The 18,093-nt window shown below is 51.1% G+C and overlaps 1 protein-coding gene across 2 annotated transcripts in view; it reads right to left on the bottom strand.

The window, feature by feature from the left end:
• The window catches only part of Ccdc88c (coiled-coil domain containing 88C), a 127,596-nt gene that overhangs the window by 29,248 nt on the left and 80,255 nt on the right, over window positions 1-18,093 (bottom strand). For both annotated transcript variants that reach the window (XM_038337617.1, XM_038337618.1), the window contains exons 14-22: window positions 15,731-15,868; window positions 13,925-14,986; window positions 11,304-11,431; window positions 10,460-10,601; window positions 9,405-9,593; window positions 8,104-8,265; window positions 6,753-7,030; window positions 3,027-3,170; window positions 933-1,119 (exon numbers count right to left, since the gene is read on the bottom strand). In XM_038337617.1, the coding sequence (XP_038193545.1) occupies window positions 933-1,119; window positions 3,027-3,170; window positions 6,753-7,030; window positions 8,104-8,265; window positions 9,405-9,593; window positions 10,460-10,601; window positions 11,304-11,431; window positions 13,925-14,986; window positions 15,731-15,868 (2,430 nt within the window). The remainder of the gene's footprint in view (window positions 1-932; window positions 1,120-3,026; window positions 3,171-6,752; window positions 7,031-8,103; window positions 8,266-9,404; window positions 9,594-10,459; window positions 10,602-11,303; window positions 11,432-13,924; window positions 14,987-15,730; window positions 15,869-18,093) is intronic.

Below are 18,093 nucleotides of genomic sequence, written 5' to 3'. Positions count from 1 at the left end.
GAGGCAGAGACTGGGTTCCTGTCCATTATGTACCTCACTGAGGATGAAATGAGCTAACGGGTAAGCCACAGTGAAACTCCCAGCATGCCACAGGAGGGAAACCCCATAAGACTAACTTCACTAATCGAAGGATCTACCTTTTTCTTTTCAATTGTTTTTTTACAACTAATATGTATGTAATGAACAGAACTGGAAGGACAATAGAGGTTAGACCATTTCCTTTGCTAGAACACTTCTTTGAGGTCCGAAGAAATGGCTCAGTTCATAAAGGCACTAGCCATGCATAGCAGCAAGCATGTGCATGCACGCACACGCTCATACACAGACATATAGAGACAAAGACATACAAACACACGAAAGAATCCTCCTGCAATGGCAGTCTCCAGTGGATATGGGTTCCCTGAGCAGTGACAGCCCTCCCCGATAGGGCACTGGGCCAGGGTCTCTCCTCTCTCATCCTCCATGGGCAGCTCAGATCTGGCTGGGTGACTGGATACTAGGGGGTGTCTCAGAAATCAGGAGGGAATCACTTGCTTTCCTCAGTCTCTCTCTATACAGTGGGGTCTATCTGATATTCTATTTAAAGAAGGGCTTTGCTTCCCACAGTGGCCATTTCTGACCCAGCTCTGTGTCAACAGCAGCTGAATCACCCAGGGGAACGGAGCCAGGCAGCCACACTCAATTCCAGGCCACTTTGCTTGTATGGCCGTCTACCGAAAGGAAGAGGTAAAGAAGACGGTGCTACCACGTCCTGAAGGACAGGAGCCACTGCCAACCTCAGGGAGCAAATGTCAGACAAAGTGGCCTCTGAGATGTCCCTACCCCTGGGGGCTCTGGGGTCTCACCTTGACTCCAAGGACACCTCCAGCCTCAGAGAAGCCACCCAGGAGGAGCGCTAGCCCCTCGCAGAGCTGCCAGAAGCCACGCCTCACCTCACAGTGGTTGTCCAGCTTGGTCAGTGAGATGTCCATGCTCTGGTGCTGCTCCTTAAGCTCGTCGAAGCGCGCCTGCCAGCGGTTCAGCTCCAGCTGGGAGTTGTTCAGTGATGTTTTCAGCTCCTTGGTGTGGGCATGCAGCTCTTCGTATTCCCCTTTCAGCTGATGGTGCAGGAAACTGACCCTGCGGGGATGAGAGCCACAGGCAAAGGGGCTGAAAAGCATTCTAGAGATAGAAAGGCCTGCAGCAGCTATGGTTTCTGTACCCGTTCTGACAGTGGCAGACTGTGCAAGCTGTTAACTCCTGTGTGTAATGTAAGAATTCTGAGCAAAACTGCTGCTTTTCAGCCGTGTTTTCTGGGGCTCTAGGAGGGCACCTCTGATGCCATGCTGGCCTGGGTTAGGGGAGAGAGGACAAGACACATGCAGGCTAAGATACTGGCCTAAATAGGACATCAAGGCCAGTAGCCTTCTACATTACAGTTTAGGTGTTCTGGAGTAAATAGAAAAAAAAAAAACTATGGAAAAAAAATATCGGGGAATATTTTTACTCTAAAACACAGCCCTCACTCTTCCTAAGGAGAAAGGAAACCAACAGTCCCACTCAGCCAGGACACCTAAGAACCACCTTAGCCACCAGCATGGCATGGGTAACGCTACAGGCGCAATACTGGTCAGTAACAACAGCTCAGCTCTCTAATAGACTTAAGAGCCACTCAACAGGAGGGATATCATGCCTGGCACTGGAAAACCTAGCTAAGTAATCAGAGCTAGAGAAATCATGGCTACTGGAGGAGAATCTACAACCAGTAATTTACTAAACCAGCATAATTTCTAATGGCAACCTATAAACAGTTGACCTTATTTACACCCACAGTAAGTGTAGTTTCACCCTCATCAAGGACACTTCTCTTTGCAACAGAAGCTACTACAGACAACTACAGCCAATCGATATGCAGAGACATGGAGCCCAGTCCCAACATACTTCTACAGACATTCCTACATCTAAGGCTCAGGGAACACTGCAGAAGAGGGGGAAAAGATTCTCAGAGGGGCTAGAGATGGCCCAGGGGTTAAGAGTACTTGACCGCTCTTCCAGAGATTCTGAATTCAATTCCCAGCAACCACATGGTGGCTCACAACCATCTATAATAAAGATTTGACTGCCTCTTCTTGTGTACCTGAAGGCAGATCATACAAATACATGAATAAATTTAAAAAAAAAAAAGATTCTTAGAACCAGAGGATCGGGGACTTTACTGTGTGAGATTATCCCCTAGAGTAACATCAGAAACTACACCCATGAAGTCTCACCAACATGAATGCCCAAAACATGAGCTGAACAAGGAGGACACCAAAGAAATGCAACCAGCACGGGGACCTCAGGAGACCTCAACCCTACCCAAAGAACTCCAGGCAACTGAGGAGAGCTGGGAGCTGGAGAGGTGGCCCTCCCAGGAAGAGAGCACACCAACTGGTGGTCCAGTGCCAAACGTCAGCCCTGAAAACACACGTACAAGCCTGCGACTCTAGGCAGCGGAACGTATCTAACACCGGTTGTTTTCTCTGCTAGGTACACGGCTGCCACTCTTCACTCAGGACACTGACTGCATTTGAGCACTGTGCCTGGGTCTGTTTAACATAGCAAGATGAGGACTCACGCCACCGAAGATGCAGCAATAATCTGTCCTGGGAGGACTGTGGTCCACCTGATGACTGGGACATTTTGTGAATGTTGTATATACCCACAAAAGATCCATGAACAGGACTGAGATGCTGGTTACAGATGCGCACTAGTGACTGGGTGAACCTGCTGAGTAAGGAGGACCACCATGGCTCCCGTGGGCTGGGCTGACATCTGAAGCAGGCCATGCTATCCAGATATATGACCTGTCCTTCCCTGGACTGGCTGGTTCCACCATCCATGCCATCCCCATTGGCACAGCCCTCAGCTCCTCGCCTGGCCAGCATCACGCAGTCCGTGACCAGGAGTTCACAAGCCTTCCGCTAGCAGGTTTTAGTGAGCACTAGTCTGAACAGACTTTTAGGGGCCACTCCCCCAGGCCTGGGTGGGCGAGCCTGGGTGCTCACCTGTCCAGCTCTACTCTCAGCCTTTGGTTCTCGCTTGTGGCGACGGCGTTGGTCCTCTGTTCCCGCTGCAGAGCCTCCCGCTCGGTGCTCAGCACTTTTTCCAGCTCCTCTAGCTCAGCTTTCTGCTTCTGTAAGTCACCGTGCCTGGTGGAGGAACAGTCATTGGAAGCGCGGCCAAGTTTTATCTTCCATGGGCAACTCACACCCCAGGAGATGGGAACAGACCCTCTCAGAAAAATGGGGACTCCTCTGAGACCTTCTCTCTGTGGAGTGAGAGGCCCAGAGTCCTCTTCCATTCTCTGGTCCCTTTTGTAGGTCGCCTAAGAGCATAAGGCCCGCACTCTACACCCTTTTTAGAGACTCATGTTACAAAGCAGTCCACTAACAACCAGTAGATCTAAAGGAAACCATGAAATAAACAGCTAAATTCCACTGTATGAAACAGCTAATCTCTGCTCACACCCTTCTCACCCTATGGGAGCCCGCATCTGTTCCCACTGGCATGGGGGGGGAGGGGTTGTTGAGGTTTTCCCCTCTCCCCTCAGCTTGAACTTTCTTTCTCAATCCTTGTAGGCTGCACAGCTGTCACTGGGGGGCAGCAGAGCACAAGGAGGATCAACAAGCCCTGACTTCTGTCCCTCCCTGCTGATCACCCGGGATCTCCAAGTCCATGAAAGGAGTGGTCTCTTCAGAGTATGTAACATTCTGTTGGGGTCTCCAGGCTCCTCTCTAACGTCTACCCCCCGCATCAGCTGAGCCTGGGCCATCTCCCTGGAGCCCCAGGTAAGGGATCTGGTTAGGAGACTCAAAGACAGATGCTTTCAAGGCCATTAGCCAAAGCACAGAGGTGGCCCTACCGTGATAAGATGTGGGGATCTGTCTGGCTTCCACAGCCAAGTTAGTGACCGTGGAAGAATCATCCAAGGTTGACAAGTAAAGGCCACAAACTGACCAGCAAGGCTTTCCAGTTCCTGCTCTCCTTGTGTGACTTCAGCAAAGCATACAGATCAAGCCCGCCATGGCCCGCAAGCCTATGGAGTCTTGCTTACCAGTGAGCCCTTGACACGACACAGCAAGTATCTGGCAGGAAGCCAATTAAACATCGAATGAAAAGAATCCAGACTTCTATCACTCTGAAGACTGTGCCTCCAGCCATGTGTCCAACCAGCCAAAGACGTAAGTAGCTGGCATGCTATACCAAGCCAGGACCTTGACCTTCAGGGTCAGTCTCAACTACAAAAACCTTCCTCCTCTGAATGGGCATTGAGACTCTAAGAAGAGATCATCTCTGTGAGTTCGAGGCCAGCCTGGTCTGCAAGAGCTAGTTCCAGGACAGGCTCCAAAGCCACAGAGAAACCCTGTCTTGAAAAAAGAAAAATAAAAAAGAATAAGGAGAGAGATGGCTCAGCGGTTGAGAGCACTGGCCGTTCTTCCAGAGGTCCTGAGTTCAATTCCCAGCACTTACATGGTGGCTCACAACCATCTATAACTGTAGTCCTTGGGACACAATACCCTCTCCTGGTGTGCAAATGCACACACAGACAAAACACCTATATACATAAAATACATAAGTAAACCTGATGGTGGTGCACTCAGGAGGCAGTGACAGGTGAATCGTTGAGTACAAGGCCAGCTTGGTCTACAGAGTAAATTCCAGGACAGCCAGGGATACACAGGAAAACTGTCTTAAAAAAAAAAATAGACCAAAAAAAAAAAAAAATCTTGGGGCTGGAGAGATGGCTCAGCAATTAAGAGCACTGACTGCTCTTCCAGAGGACCCAGGTTCAATTCCCAGCACCCACATGGCAGCTTACAACTGTCTGTAACTCCAGTTCCAGGGGATCTGACAACTTCACACCAATGCACATAAAATAAAGTTAAATAAATCATAATAAATTATAAAAAAAATCTTTAAAAGACTAAGAAGACAATGTTTTATGACGCTTGAGAGCAGAGATCACACCCGTATTAGTGCCAATGCTGTGTTCCACTGCATTAGTCTGCCAGGGGCATGGCTCCTTCCGGGACTAGACACAGCCCCATATACACAGTATAGGTCCAATAAATGCTTCAGATAGTATGGGCTGGAGGGGGAACAACCAGGGGATAAAGATGCCCAGAGGCAGAAGCTGTACCATCCAGTAGGAAGGAAAAGTCACACTGAAGCCAACATCTTGGCAGCCCTGAAGGACAGAGATGGGAGGGAGACTCTAGATGAAGGCAAAGAGGCCATACTTGATGGGAAAATCCACTGCCGCCACCATTCTACCCACAAGTACCATCAGCACCCCCACAGGCTTTTCTGGCTCGATAACATTTTGCAGATCCCTACAATGGAGATTTCTTACATGTCAGTCACTCCTACCAGACATAACCAATATATCCGGTGCCTAGCTGTTCTGCTGAGGACTGGACAGAAATGCTGTCAGTGGGGGCACTTTGCTAGTATGGGAAGGGGACGCTAGTTCTCTCCTGTCCCACTCCTGTGGGTGGCTTCTTTGGACAAACCTCCTTCTGATGCATGGCTCACTGATTCTCTAGGCTCTGGAGATAAACCTCCAGACGGGACTTTAGATACACCTGTTAGGGATTTAGAACCCGCAGTACAGGAGCAGGGGCTCAGTCAACAGTGGGTGACTTTAATAACACACATCCCAGGACCTGGGACTGCCAATGTTGAAAAATTAACATTTATGTATTTCAACATATCAATAGTTTACCTTAAAAAAAAAGTGACAAGTGCAGATGAAAGGACAATTGCAGAGTGGGTGACCAGGGGAGGGCACCTGGGGGCTCAGAGCAGTCTCTCTTCCACTCCCTCCCTCCTGCTTCTACCTCCCAACTGTGCTAAGATCATAGGAATGGGATTCCTTTGTGCTCTGTTGTATGCATTCAATATTTAACATAATGGGAGTGTGTGTGTGTGTGTGTGTATATATGTATATGTATGTACGTATGTATGTATGTGTGTTTGGCTCTTCGAAACAGGGTTCCTCTGTAGCTTTGGAGTCTGTCCTGGAACTCACTCTGTAGACCAGGCCTGCCTCTGCCTCCCGAGTGCTGGGATCAGAGGCATGTGCCACTACTGCCCGGCAGATCTGGGTTTTTAAAGCAAGCCCTCTAGACTTAGACTTGGAATAGGCAGTCTAAAGTGTGAATGTGCACAACCCTGCACAGAGGCAGCAGAATTTTCTCAGGGCTGTGGGTCAGGAGAGGAGAAAAGGCGGGGAAGAAGAAGAAAGAATTCTTAGTGAGCAGATCTCCAAGTGTCCACACTGGGTCACCCAGAGTCAGGGTGAGCCATAACACCCCTTTGCTCCAAAGTCCCCTGCCACAATTCCCAGCTGGACAGACAAAAATCACATAAAAATTGTTAAAGGTTCTATTTCCTTCCCTTTGGGAAAGCTCAGGTGCACCAACAATGGGAAGCAGCCTGCCAAGAGGAAATGCGGGGGAGAGAAGGAGATGCGTAGAGGCCTCAGGAAAGTCCCAGAAGCTCTGGGACAGCCTAAGGGGCTCAGCACAATAGCTGCCTCCTCTATAGGCTTCATCCCTACCCCTGCTCTCCCCTGCCCCACAGGCTCTACCCCTGCCCTCCCCTACCCCACAGGCTCTACCCCTGCCCTCCCCTGCCCCACAGGCTCTACCCCTGCCCTCCCCTGCCCCACAGGCTCTACCCCTGCCCTTCCCTGCCCCACAGGCTTCACTCTTCCCTCCAGGGCCCACCTCTCCCCAAGCTCCTTATGCTCCAGCTCCAGGTTCCGGTGTAGCGTCTTCAGGCAGCTGTGCTGTCGGATGAGGGCCTCATACTCCGAGGACTGGCGCTCGTACAGGGCACCCAGGTGCTCATGGTCCTGCAGCAGGGCCTCATAGGCCGTTGCCAGTTGCTCCTGCTGCTTCTGCAGACCTTCATGTTCAGCCTCCTTGGCCGCGTGCTGGCTCTGCAGCACTGTGTACTGTGCACCAAGTGCTGCGTTCTGGGAGCTCAGTGTAGAATTCTCCACCTGCAGGAGAGCAGAGCCCTGTGTGTGGTGAGCAGGCCAAGGACTACCAGCCGCAGGCGGCACCAGAGGGACCGCAAGGCATGCCAGGCACGGGCAATGCTTCTAGATCTTGAGGACTTGGCTCTGGAAAGGGTGGGGATGGGGGAGGGACAACATGACAAACACTGGCTATGAAAAGGTTGTCATCCTGAACCATCTCCACAAACTGTCCGTCTCGGTAAGCCCATTACAAGGCATTACTGATTATTTTTTTAAAGCCTGTTTTCTAGACAAGCCAACAAAAAACCTATAAGGATAGACTATCAGACAATAGTGTCTGTTATTTTTGTTCTGCTAGGGTCTGCACTGAGGACTTTGAGTATGCTAAGCATTTTTACTAGTGGTCCGTATCTGAACCCCTGGTGTTTTAGAATATTCTAACATAATCCCAAAACAGAAAACTGAACAGGGGCCAGAATTCCTCTGATATTAAAGGCAGACAAAGGCTTTTTCTAAGACAAAACAAAGTAACAAATCAACATCCTATTTTGTTATTTTAACAAAACAAACCCAACCTCTTTGCCAAATACATTTCCTGTTTATTGTCTCTGTCCCATAGTAGCTTTCCAACTTTCCCAGAAATTACATTAATGAGCAATTTTTCATTTTCCCACCACCTAATAGCCACAAATAAAACCACGTGATATGTGGGCTGCAATGCTGGCCCTACTGGCAGCTTCCAGCAGACGGAAGCCAGATCACAGCCCCACTTCCCCTCTATCAGGTTGTACAATACAGAAACTGTTTAACTGAGCTTACTTATTTCCAAATCTCTCTCTTTTGGTGTGTATGTATGTGTGTATGGGTGCGTGTGTTTATGTGTGCATATCATGTTCACTTGTATAAACCGAAAAGCAAAGAAATGAAGTTTTAGCCAGATTTCTTTAGGCCCAGCTATAAGAAATGTCTCATGAGCCACCCTACTACCGTCAAAGACTCCCGTCTACAACAAACCTCATAACAACCACCCAGTCCCCACTGCCCCATGCTTGGCCTTGCAGCTCCCACCAAGGAGCCTCCCTGGGTCCCACTACCTGCAGCTTTGCGGTCTGGGTCTGCAGTGCGGTGGTGTGTTCCTGCAGGAAGGCGCTCTGCTTCTGCAGGGTCAGGATCTGGCTGCTGAAGGCCACATTCTGAGTCTCCAGATGCTGCAGCTGATCCTTCAGCAGCTGCTTCTCAGCCTGAAGAGCTGCGTTCTAGAGGAGAAGCATGCGCCAGTTACCCATGGCATGAGCCCTGGGGCTACTGAACCCTCAACGGTAGATACAGCCCAGAGCTGGGGTTCCTCAGGCACAGGAAGTTAATAGCTTTCCTCTTAGAAACAGACAACTAACAGAATTTTCAAAATATGACACAAGATTACAGGAGTTATTGCCCAGGACCTGAGACACATGGGCATAAGAGCCACTTTCATGATTCCATTTGTTTCCTCTGGAATGGAATACCTGAAGAGTCCTTTTCTGTGAGCTGAAGCCACTCCCCACTGACCACAGAGCTCAAGCCCTCAGCAATGGCTGTCCTTACATTTGAGACAGCAAACGGAACAGGGTACTTAAGAGTGGGAGACTAAGGTTGGAGGGATAGTTCACTGACTAAGAGCACTGGCTACTCTTCCAGAGGTCCCAGGTTCAATTCCCAGCAACCACATAGCAGCTCAAAACCATCTCTAACTCCAGCTCCAGGGGATCTGACACCCTCACACAGACACACGTACAAGTAAGACACCAATGCACACAAAGATAAACTACTTAAAAGAAGGGTAGGAGACTAACAAAGATCATATGTATTATGTTACCAACCAGGTTAGGAGCCAGGACATGGGCTGCAGGCTGGTGCTACCCCTTATTAGCATGTGACTTTGAGAAAGCCTCTAATTTTCTGTCTCAGCTTGTTTGTCTATTGAAAAGCATCACAGTGAACTTCAAAATGTCAACAATGAAGGCTGCCGAAGCCGCCGGAAAGCAGCGCAGACCACACGTCAGTGTAAGAGGTGACTGCGTGTCAATAAAGCTTTGTTCAGACACAGCTTGGGCTGTGGTACTGGGAAGTAGCGCTGGAAAACACATCATTGTGGGGATAAAGGCTGGTGCACAGATTCTAGGTTTGTCACCGCAGGCAGGGAGGTCATCCTAGGAGACTGGGTGCACCCCCTTGTATTTGTAAGCCTGAAGGAACTACACCGAAAGGCACCAAAGGGACCAGGCAGGACAACTAAGGAAGTGTCCTACTAAATCCAATAGCCTCTGTAGCCTCTGCCATCCATATTCTTTGCAGTGGTGATATACTCTGGGGGCAGCTGCTAATAAGACACTCAGCTCAAGGGCGGCCCACTCACGCTGCGCTCTAGCTCAATGGCCCGGTCCTTTACACGGAGAAGCTCCATGGTGGCCTCTTTGTGGCTGGGCTCCCAGGCCTCTTTTTCTTGGGGACTGGTGACCACCTTGCCCGTAGGGAGCTTCAGCACATCCTGTGCCTGTGTTCTATCCTCCTGGGTCTGCCTGAGCTGCTCACGTTCGTCCTTTACCTGCAAGCAGCATTGGAAAGCAGACTCAGGCAGGAAGCAGCTAGCAGGAGCCCCACTAGTAGGTAGGGAGGGACTCCTCACCAAAGCCTAAGACACATACCCACTCATTACCTGAGGAGGGACAGGCCGGATACTCTCCTCTGCCATGTGTTTCCCCAGAGAGGACACAAAAGATGGGGACATGAACCTACGCCTGTCTTAGTCCCCACCTTTAGCTACATGACTGGCAGGTTTTGTTGCTTGCCTGGGCCTCCAGTCTACACCACACAACAGAGGCAAAACTGGGCATAGACAGCCATACATCTCACAAGGGCCTTGCCAGCTCTGCATCTGCCTGACTTCAAATCCCAAGTCAGCTCTGTAACCAGGAAATGTGCCATATGTTTAAAAAGGGAAATGGTACCACGTGGTACCAGCCCACCCATACACAGATGGAGATAGAATACACAAGTGTGTGTGTATGTGGCGCTCCTTATTGACACGTGTGGAAGATGTGAATGAGGGAAGCATATTTATATGCATGTAGACTGTGCACACATGTCGCCTGTATGTATGGGAATGTGTTCTTGTATGCGCCCAAGAGTTGACACACATATTCATACAAGGTCCTGTCCCATCTAAGGGGCCTTTGAGTCTGCAGGGCTCCGTTTGGCACTCTGGGCTGTTTCGGGTTCCCACACTTTACCAGGAGGTGTGGAACTGCCCTGAGCCACAGCCTCCTCCCTACCATGCATCTGGCTGTCGTGCCAGCTCCTATACCCTGAGGTGGGCACCCTCAGGGGTCTATAGCTCATCCTCATGTGTCCCAGGACACTGCCATGGTTGTCGCAGAGGCCTGGCAGGTAGGACCTCAGCCTGGTCCTTACCAGCTGCAGTTCAATCTGCAGTTGGCGATTCAAGCTTTCTTTCTCTTTCACCTGGGCCTCCAAAAACACAATCTTTTCTTCTTTCATGGCCAGTGTTGTTTTCAAGGCCGATTCACTTTTGCCTTCCAAAATCTTGCATTTTCTGAAAATACAAAGATACAATAGTACAGTTTTCATGCCACTTCACCCCCAATCTCATCTTCCTGGGGCCAGCACACACCCTTCCCACTATGCTGGTTTTAGATGCCACTTGCAGAAGGTATCACAGGGACCCAGAGCCCTTCCTGGCTGACATGTCCACAGCAACGTCACCGCTACACTTTGCGGCTACTCCTTAAAGAGGTGTGCTAGCACAGCCACTTTATAGATGGCTTTCTACCCATCTCAGCAAACACCAGCAACCGGCTCAAGGTCACAGAGCTAGGGCATGGCAGCTCTGCAGCCTCCCACCGCACCAGACATGTCAAAGCCGGCATGTGAGTCTTGGTGCTTACAAACTTCTCAGAAAAGTCAAGTTATTCAAGAAGGCATCGCTAGGAGAAAAGCTGTAGTCATCCATTAAGAGAGATGTGGCTCTCCCTGGCGGCAGTCAGTGCAGAGCCTGTCAAACATGCAAGAGGCCCCGGGGTTCACTTCCAGCACCACAGCTGTTTTAACATACACAACAATCTCCTTCCCTGCCTCCTTGAGACTCTCCAGGGACAAGACTTGAACTAAGGACAGACTCAAAGGGTCACGTGATACAGTGACTTCAGCAGTGAAGAATAGATCTCGGCTCAGGCTGAGATCCGGGAGCTCAGATTCATCGGAGAGCACTGTGCTAGCGTGCAGGGGCTGTCCTTACGTGCCACTGTGACTGTTATCCTCCTGCAGCAGCAGCTCCTTGCTGAGGCCAACCTTCTCCAGCTCTTGGCTCAGTTTGTCCAGTTCGCTGGTCAGCTGCTGGCTCTTCAATTTTTCCAGCACCAGGTCCTACGAGACAGGATAATACCACTGTGGACAGGAGTCTGGCAGAGGCACGGCAGGGAGGCTAGGGCCTCATGACGGTGTCACACCTTCAAGCCACCTCTTCCCCAAGCCTGGCGGTTTCAGATGTTACAGGCAAGAAAGTGAGGTGACGAGGGGGTCAACTCCAGGATGCTCCATCAAAAGAAAAGGGACGAACACCCTTTCCCAGCTTTCTCGATGCTAGAAACAATAGACCACACAGCAACATAGGATGGATCCAAAATGTCCTCCTTCTCCAAAACAGGTCAGAAATATTCCACGGTGCTGACTTTTAGTAGCGAGAATGATCTCTACTAATATGATTGACTTTTTAAATTACAAATTTAGCAAGTTAATTAAACACTCAATACCGACAACGAAAAAAAAAAGCAAGGAGATAAAGATTTGTTTGTTACTGTAACTCAGGGTGGTCTTGCTGTGTAGCTGAGGCTGATCCTGAACTTCTGATCTTCCTGTCTCTCCAAGTACTAGAATTACAGGTGTACACCACCATGCCCGATTTTACACTGTGGTTTCAACCTAGGGCTCGGTGAAAGCTAGGTGAGCAGGCACCCAACCAAGCCACCCGTCTCCACACCCAAAGGAGTTTATTTTAAACCTTGGCTTAACTTTTCAGAATGTGGGCGATGAGCCCAAGGTTCATCTCCTCAATCCATTTTGCTTTCATCCCCACACATATCTCTGAGAGTAGCTATTACCTCCTGCCTGGTGCTACAGCGAACCCTCCTATCAAATCACAGGCAGGATGGTATCCCCACCACCAGATTTCCTGGCCACGCCAGCAGCTGATGCCAGGTGAGCAGCTCTGGCCATGAGTTGGGGGTTAGAGCAACATGGATCAGCTCCTGGGTGAAGCAGAGACGAGCTGGCATGTGTTTTCCGGCAGCCTTCTAACCTGCCATGGCCACTGCCCAAGCCCAGTGCTGAGATGGTGGAGCTCTAGGTCAAAGCTGCAGCTGGGCCCTTGGGAGGTTGAGACAGGAGGATCAAGATTTCAAGGCTAGCTGGGCTATACAACGATCCAAGACTAGCCTGGGCTATATAGCAAGATTCTGTATTCAAAAACGAAAACAAGAGCAGAACAGCACCCGGGATGGCTAAGTCCCAGGTCAGATGGCCAACTGCTTCAGGACTGTCCTGCTGTGGTGAGACGGACGTGCATCTGTGTGACAAGCCCTGGAGATCCCTGGGAAGTTGGTAACTGCATCACAGCCCACACTGCCTGAACTGTACAGACATGGGCTGTGGGAGGCATGCAGGGCTTGTGTTCCTCCCTGGCTCAACCTACGTTGTCAAGGCTCTGGGCTCACTTTGAAGTCACTTCCCTTCTCACTAGGCACATAGCACCCTGCAGCCGCCTCCGGCTGAGCTCCGCAGCGTGTCGGGCTTTCTCCCTTGATCTCTTCCTTGTCTCCCTGGCACACACTGATGAGCCAGAAAGACAGTCCACTAGGGGATGGTTTAGTTCTAAGCTAGAAGGAGCCAGGCACCCAGTCAGTGAACCGCAACTACCTGGACTGAGCTGAGACGAAGCCAGAGGCTTGGGCCACTCCCTACTAGAGCACACCATGATGAACACACCAACAGCCCAAGAAAAGGTACCAAGGGCAGTAGAACAGATGCCCAGGAAGCAGAAGATACAAGAGGCTAAAACGATCACACACTTCAATCCCATCACTCTACTTCTAGAAACATATCCTTAAAAAAAGTGTCCAATATGTTCGTGAAGTGATAGGAACGCCCAGTACCACAGAAGTAGTAAGAACATGTGGAAACCGGAAGACATCTTGAGAGAGTCCATTCTCTCCTTCCATTATTTGGGTTTTGGGGATCAAATTCAGATCGTCAGGCTTGTCAGCAAGCAAGTGACATACATGTGCCTACATACACACCAAATTAATAAATGAATGAATGAGTAAATAAATAAATGTAAGAAGACCATCACCTAAAACCTGAAACTTATTTCATGTGGAAAAACATAATTAAAAAAAAAAGCTTAGCCATATGTAGTCTAGTATGGCGTAGCCCTATGATACATGACTGATTTGTGATTGATTGTCTTTTAATTTATGGTCAGTTTGGGGGAATCCTGGTTTTATGCCAGGCTAGCAGTATACACAGTTCAATACTGTCTCTCAATGCTGGGCAAAGGCAGTGAGCCAGAGCTCTGGATCGCAGGCACTGCAGAATGCCGTGTGCCTAAGCTTATGTGCAGGAGATGTGGTGTGTTAAGTGCATCTTCCATTTACAGAATCCGATCTATAGTGAGTGACAGGGACACAACCCACTGTGAGTGGAGGGGCGCACAGGCACAGGGGCATAGAGTAAGAGGTAAGGATTCCCAGGGGTTTGTTAATGAGCAGTGAGCTCCCCGTGCCCTTCCCCCAGGCTGACTGAGCTACCTATGCTCCCCCTCCATTCCAGAACCTCCCATCCCGGAAACAGGTCGAGGCTCACCTCTCTCAGGGTGGTCAGCATCTTCGTGTGCACAGTGACCTGCTTGGTGAGGTCCCTGTTGTCCTTCTCCAGCTCCTTCAGCTTGCTGGCCGCATCCCGGCAGCGTGCCAGCTCTTTGTCAAGCGCACGGCTCTCCTTCTCGGCTGCCGACAGTTTGGCAGCACTGTCATCCAGGACAGCATCCTTGAGCTCCACCTGCTGCCACAGGCGCCTGGTCTCCTTCTCCAGCAGTTTCTTGTCCTTCTCCAGCTGGGCCACCTCCTGCTCCAGGGCCTTCCTGTCCTTCTCAGCCCCCTCGAGCTGCTTGTTGGTGAGCTGCAGAGTCTCCAGGTCTCGCTTCAGAGACTGGCGCTCGGCCTCCAGCTCACCCAGCTCCCTCTCGAGGGCCTGGGACTTGTGGCTGCTGCTCTCTAGGCTGTGCTGCAGCCGCAGGTTCTCGGCGCTCACGCTCTGGTAGCTGAGTTCCAGGCGCTCTGAATTCTTGCTTAAAGTCTTCAGCAGCTCCACACTCCTGCGCAGCTCCTCCTTCTCCTGCTCTAGCTGCTGGTTCTCGGCCTCGATCTGTGCCATCTTGGCGCTGGTGAAGCGCATGGTCTCCACCATCTTCCGCAGCTCCAGGTTCTCCTGATCCAGCTGCTTGTTGTCCCTCTCCAGGCCCTCGAGCTGCACAGACACATTCTGCAGGGTGTCTAAGGACTTTCTCAGCGTTCGGTTCTCCAGCTCCAGACCCTGGCTCTCATGCTCCAGGGCCTCGACCTTCTCGGTGACTGTCTTCAGGGAGGTCAGCTTCTCGGCCAGCTGCTCATTCTCCTTCTCCAGACGGCGCAGTTCCTCCTCCAGCACCTCTGCCCGCTCTCCCTTCTCCTTGGCCTCCTCCAGGTCCCTGTGCAGCTGCTTCTTCTCTAGCTCCAGCTGGCTGACCTTGCTGCCAGCCTCAGTCACAGCCTGGTGGAGGGCTCTGTTTTCCTTCTCCACATCCTTCATGCTGCTGGCCTGTGGCCTCTCCCGCAGTGACCACACAGCCTGGTGGAGGTGGCCCTTCTCCTGCTCCAGGTCCTTGATCTATAAGCAAACACATTAGGTATGACCTAGGCTGCTGCAGGGACCCACACCAGTGATCTGGGTTCACACAGGAGCTGCCAAGTAGAAGTCTTCAACAGCACTCTACGGTGCACCCAAACACGTCCATGGCTCATCAAAACACACTCAATACAGTGAGCATGGTCTTAAACCTAAATGGCATGTTGAAAGTGTTAGTGATTCCCTTGGTCATGGTCAGCAGAACCCAGGGGATATCCTAGCTGCCTCTATGGCGTTCTCTTGGGCAACACCCTTCCGCTGTCTAGTTTCTTCCTACCATGGATACACTGGACAGGCTGCTGCTTCCTGTGCCTTGGTCCCTTCCCTGTGTCTTCTCTTCACTGACCTCAGTGCCCCCAAGAAACCTTGCACAGTGGCTCTCAAGGGCCTCCGTACTTGCTTGGCTGTGAGTGGTTTCCTGGCAGTGTGCTGTGTGGGGTACCAAGCCTTCAAAAGTTCCAGTTTCCCTGACCTCCCTTCATGACGGGCTGTACCTATAAGCTGAAATAAACCGTTTCTTCTTCAACACTGCTTTAGGTCATGGTGTCTGTCACAGCCACAGAAAGAAACTAGAACGTTTGTGTCAGGAACTATAGTCTTTTCCTTCCCAGAGTCAGAACAACTGTCGGAAGACACTGCCAAGTGTCCATCCAGACACGGCCGTGCTCCTCAGTGCCTCTCCTGCTAGCACGAGCGCGAGGGGGTGGCGGCGGAGACGGTGCCTACCTGCCTGGCCTTGTCAGCCTTCAGGGTCTCCATGTTGCTCTGCAGCTGCTCCTTCTCCCGGATCAGCTCCTCGCTCAGAGTCTCCAGGTCTTGGCTGCTCTGCTTTTCTCTCTCCAGCTGTGTTTGCAACTTTTCAATCTGCAGATTTAAAGATCCAGCCTGTGACAGTCAGCCTAACTCAAGCGAGCTGTGTTTGGACAGACAGACAGAGCCTCCTCTGCCCAGGCTATTCCCGCAGCCCCTTGAGAAAAAGGTACCAGTGTTACTTTGCAGCAAAGTCCTCCTGCTCCCTCAGTCATGGATCTGACATGACCTGCACTTCCTGCTCGGGATAAGAGAAGTTACTTAGCTGAGGCCTGCCCTTGTCTGTCCCAGGTTACCCATGCTGCTATGTGTCTAATCTACTCTATATCTTGCTTTTTTTTTTCTTGACCTCATCTACTTCCACTGTGCCAGACCACATTGCCCAAACACCCAGTGCCAGATTCCCCACAAGTACAGTATGGTTCCCCTTCCCCTCCTTATGCTTGGTGAAAGCACCCAGCTGCTTAGGTTTTATCCTCCTAGGTAAACCTATCATCAAACCCTGCCCCTTCTGCCCACCCTACTTCCCCCCGCCACACACACACACACACTTCATGGCTGTTGCCCCAGACCAAACTACACTGTTCTGCCTAGTTCTGCACTTATCCTCCTATTACCCCCTGCCAACACCAGGCTCTGACGGGGCAACCACGGGCACCCAAACTTCCGAGAGCACAAGTTATCTGGACGAGAGTTCTCCACATCTTCCAGCATCTGTGTGCCCGTGAGGACGCAGGACCTGACTCAGCAGGGCAGGCAATCTTGTTCTCTGGAGATACTCAAGCTAGTCTACTCTGCTGAGGCTTCAAGCCCAGGCTGTCTCTTCTTGCTGTGGCCAACTGTATTCAGCACAGGACACGGATGCTGGCCTCAGAGAGGCAAAGCAAACCTGTCCCCTCCTACTGACGATGTGACGTTGAGTGAGTGCCTGACCATTCATCAGGGCCAGACACACTCATGACAGTCACCACATCTGCTGCATCACAGGTAGCTGACCCTTTCTGGAGACTGCAGGGCCCACGCCCAGTTTCTGACTCTACGGGTCCGGGATCTGCATTTTATGTCATCTTAGTGTGCCTAAGGCTGCTAGTTGGGGACCACTGCTCTAAAAGTGATGCTAAGAACCATCGGAAGCTCAGGCCACAATTCAATCTGAACCTTGAAGGTAGAACCAGGGAAGCCCAGTGATCCTGGGAGCACAGGGGCTGAGCTGCGGCTCTCCCTCAGCTTGCGGTGTTGTACTGACAAAGGTTCAAGATCCCACAGCTCTGAGAATCCTTGTCTATAAAGACTCTGCAATCTCTCTCCTTCTTGAGGTGCCACCCAGCCTTCTGACCTCATAGTTGGGGGTACCATGATACGTTCCTTAGGAGAAACTGGGGTCCACCAGCAGGAAAGGCGGGGCCAGTGGGGTGTGCATGCATCATGGTTGTTAAGAGTCCCAGCATGGGACCCTAGGGCAGGTGTGACTCATCCAGCCATGTAGGTCACGGCTTTCCAGAAGGATGCCACAATGTGCCACATACAGGTCTTTTCCAAAATCAAGACCACCTATCTCACCTGACATGCAGAAGGGAGGCCGAGTTGGCCAAGCACAGAGCATGCTCTGGGGCAAAATGAGAAGAAGTGGGGTCAGTTATGGAAGAGTGCCAGCCCACAGGGGTCAGTGTGGCCTAACACCTTTAAGAAGGGCTGGATGCATGCCCCTCTATGCATACTTCCAGGCCTGTGGGATGAGGTCCCCAGCTCTGCTGAATACCATTCCTTCTGGCCTTCATCTCACCACGCCCCCCGCAAATATGCTCGACCCCACTCCTAGAGAGCTATGCCAGTCTTTGGTCCGATGCTGCCGCTGCTATCTAAACATGGGATTTTCCTGGGTCCTGCTTAGCTGCTCTGGGGTCACCTCCATCTTTTTCCTTCTTGGTTCTCTGTCCCGCATTCTATCACTTACTGAAGACAGCAAACCCCTCCACCCTCCAGCAAGCTGGCTATGCTGGGTTGAGAGGTAGCTACAGGCTCGTGAGCCTGAGAAAGCTTCTGTCCTTACTGCTGGGGCTCAGACACTTCGGACAGCTGCTCCTGACGTCTCCCCAAAGCAAGCGGGGCCCTCTTCCTCCGATAATACGAAATCTTTTCCTATTTGGCTACAGGAACTGCATCTCCATGACACTGGTATAAAGTTGCACAAAGACTGGAGGGAGGCAGTGTCTCAAGGACCCAGCAGGGAAACTGCAAGGACTCTGGTGAGCCCTACCACACAGAGGATGACTGGGGGT

The sequence above is a fragment of the Arvicola amphibius genome, chromosome 7 (assembly GCF_903992535.2).
Source record: "Arvicola amphibius chromosome 7, mArvAmp1.2, whole genome shotgun sequence".
In the NCBI taxonomy this organism is placed as follows: domain Eukaryota; kingdom Metazoa; phylum Chordata; class Mammalia; order Rodentia; family Cricetidae; genus Arvicola; species Arvicola amphibius.
The sequence above is the reverse complement of the archived record's forward strand: the minus strand, read 5'-3'. Positions and strand labels throughout refer to the sequence as shown.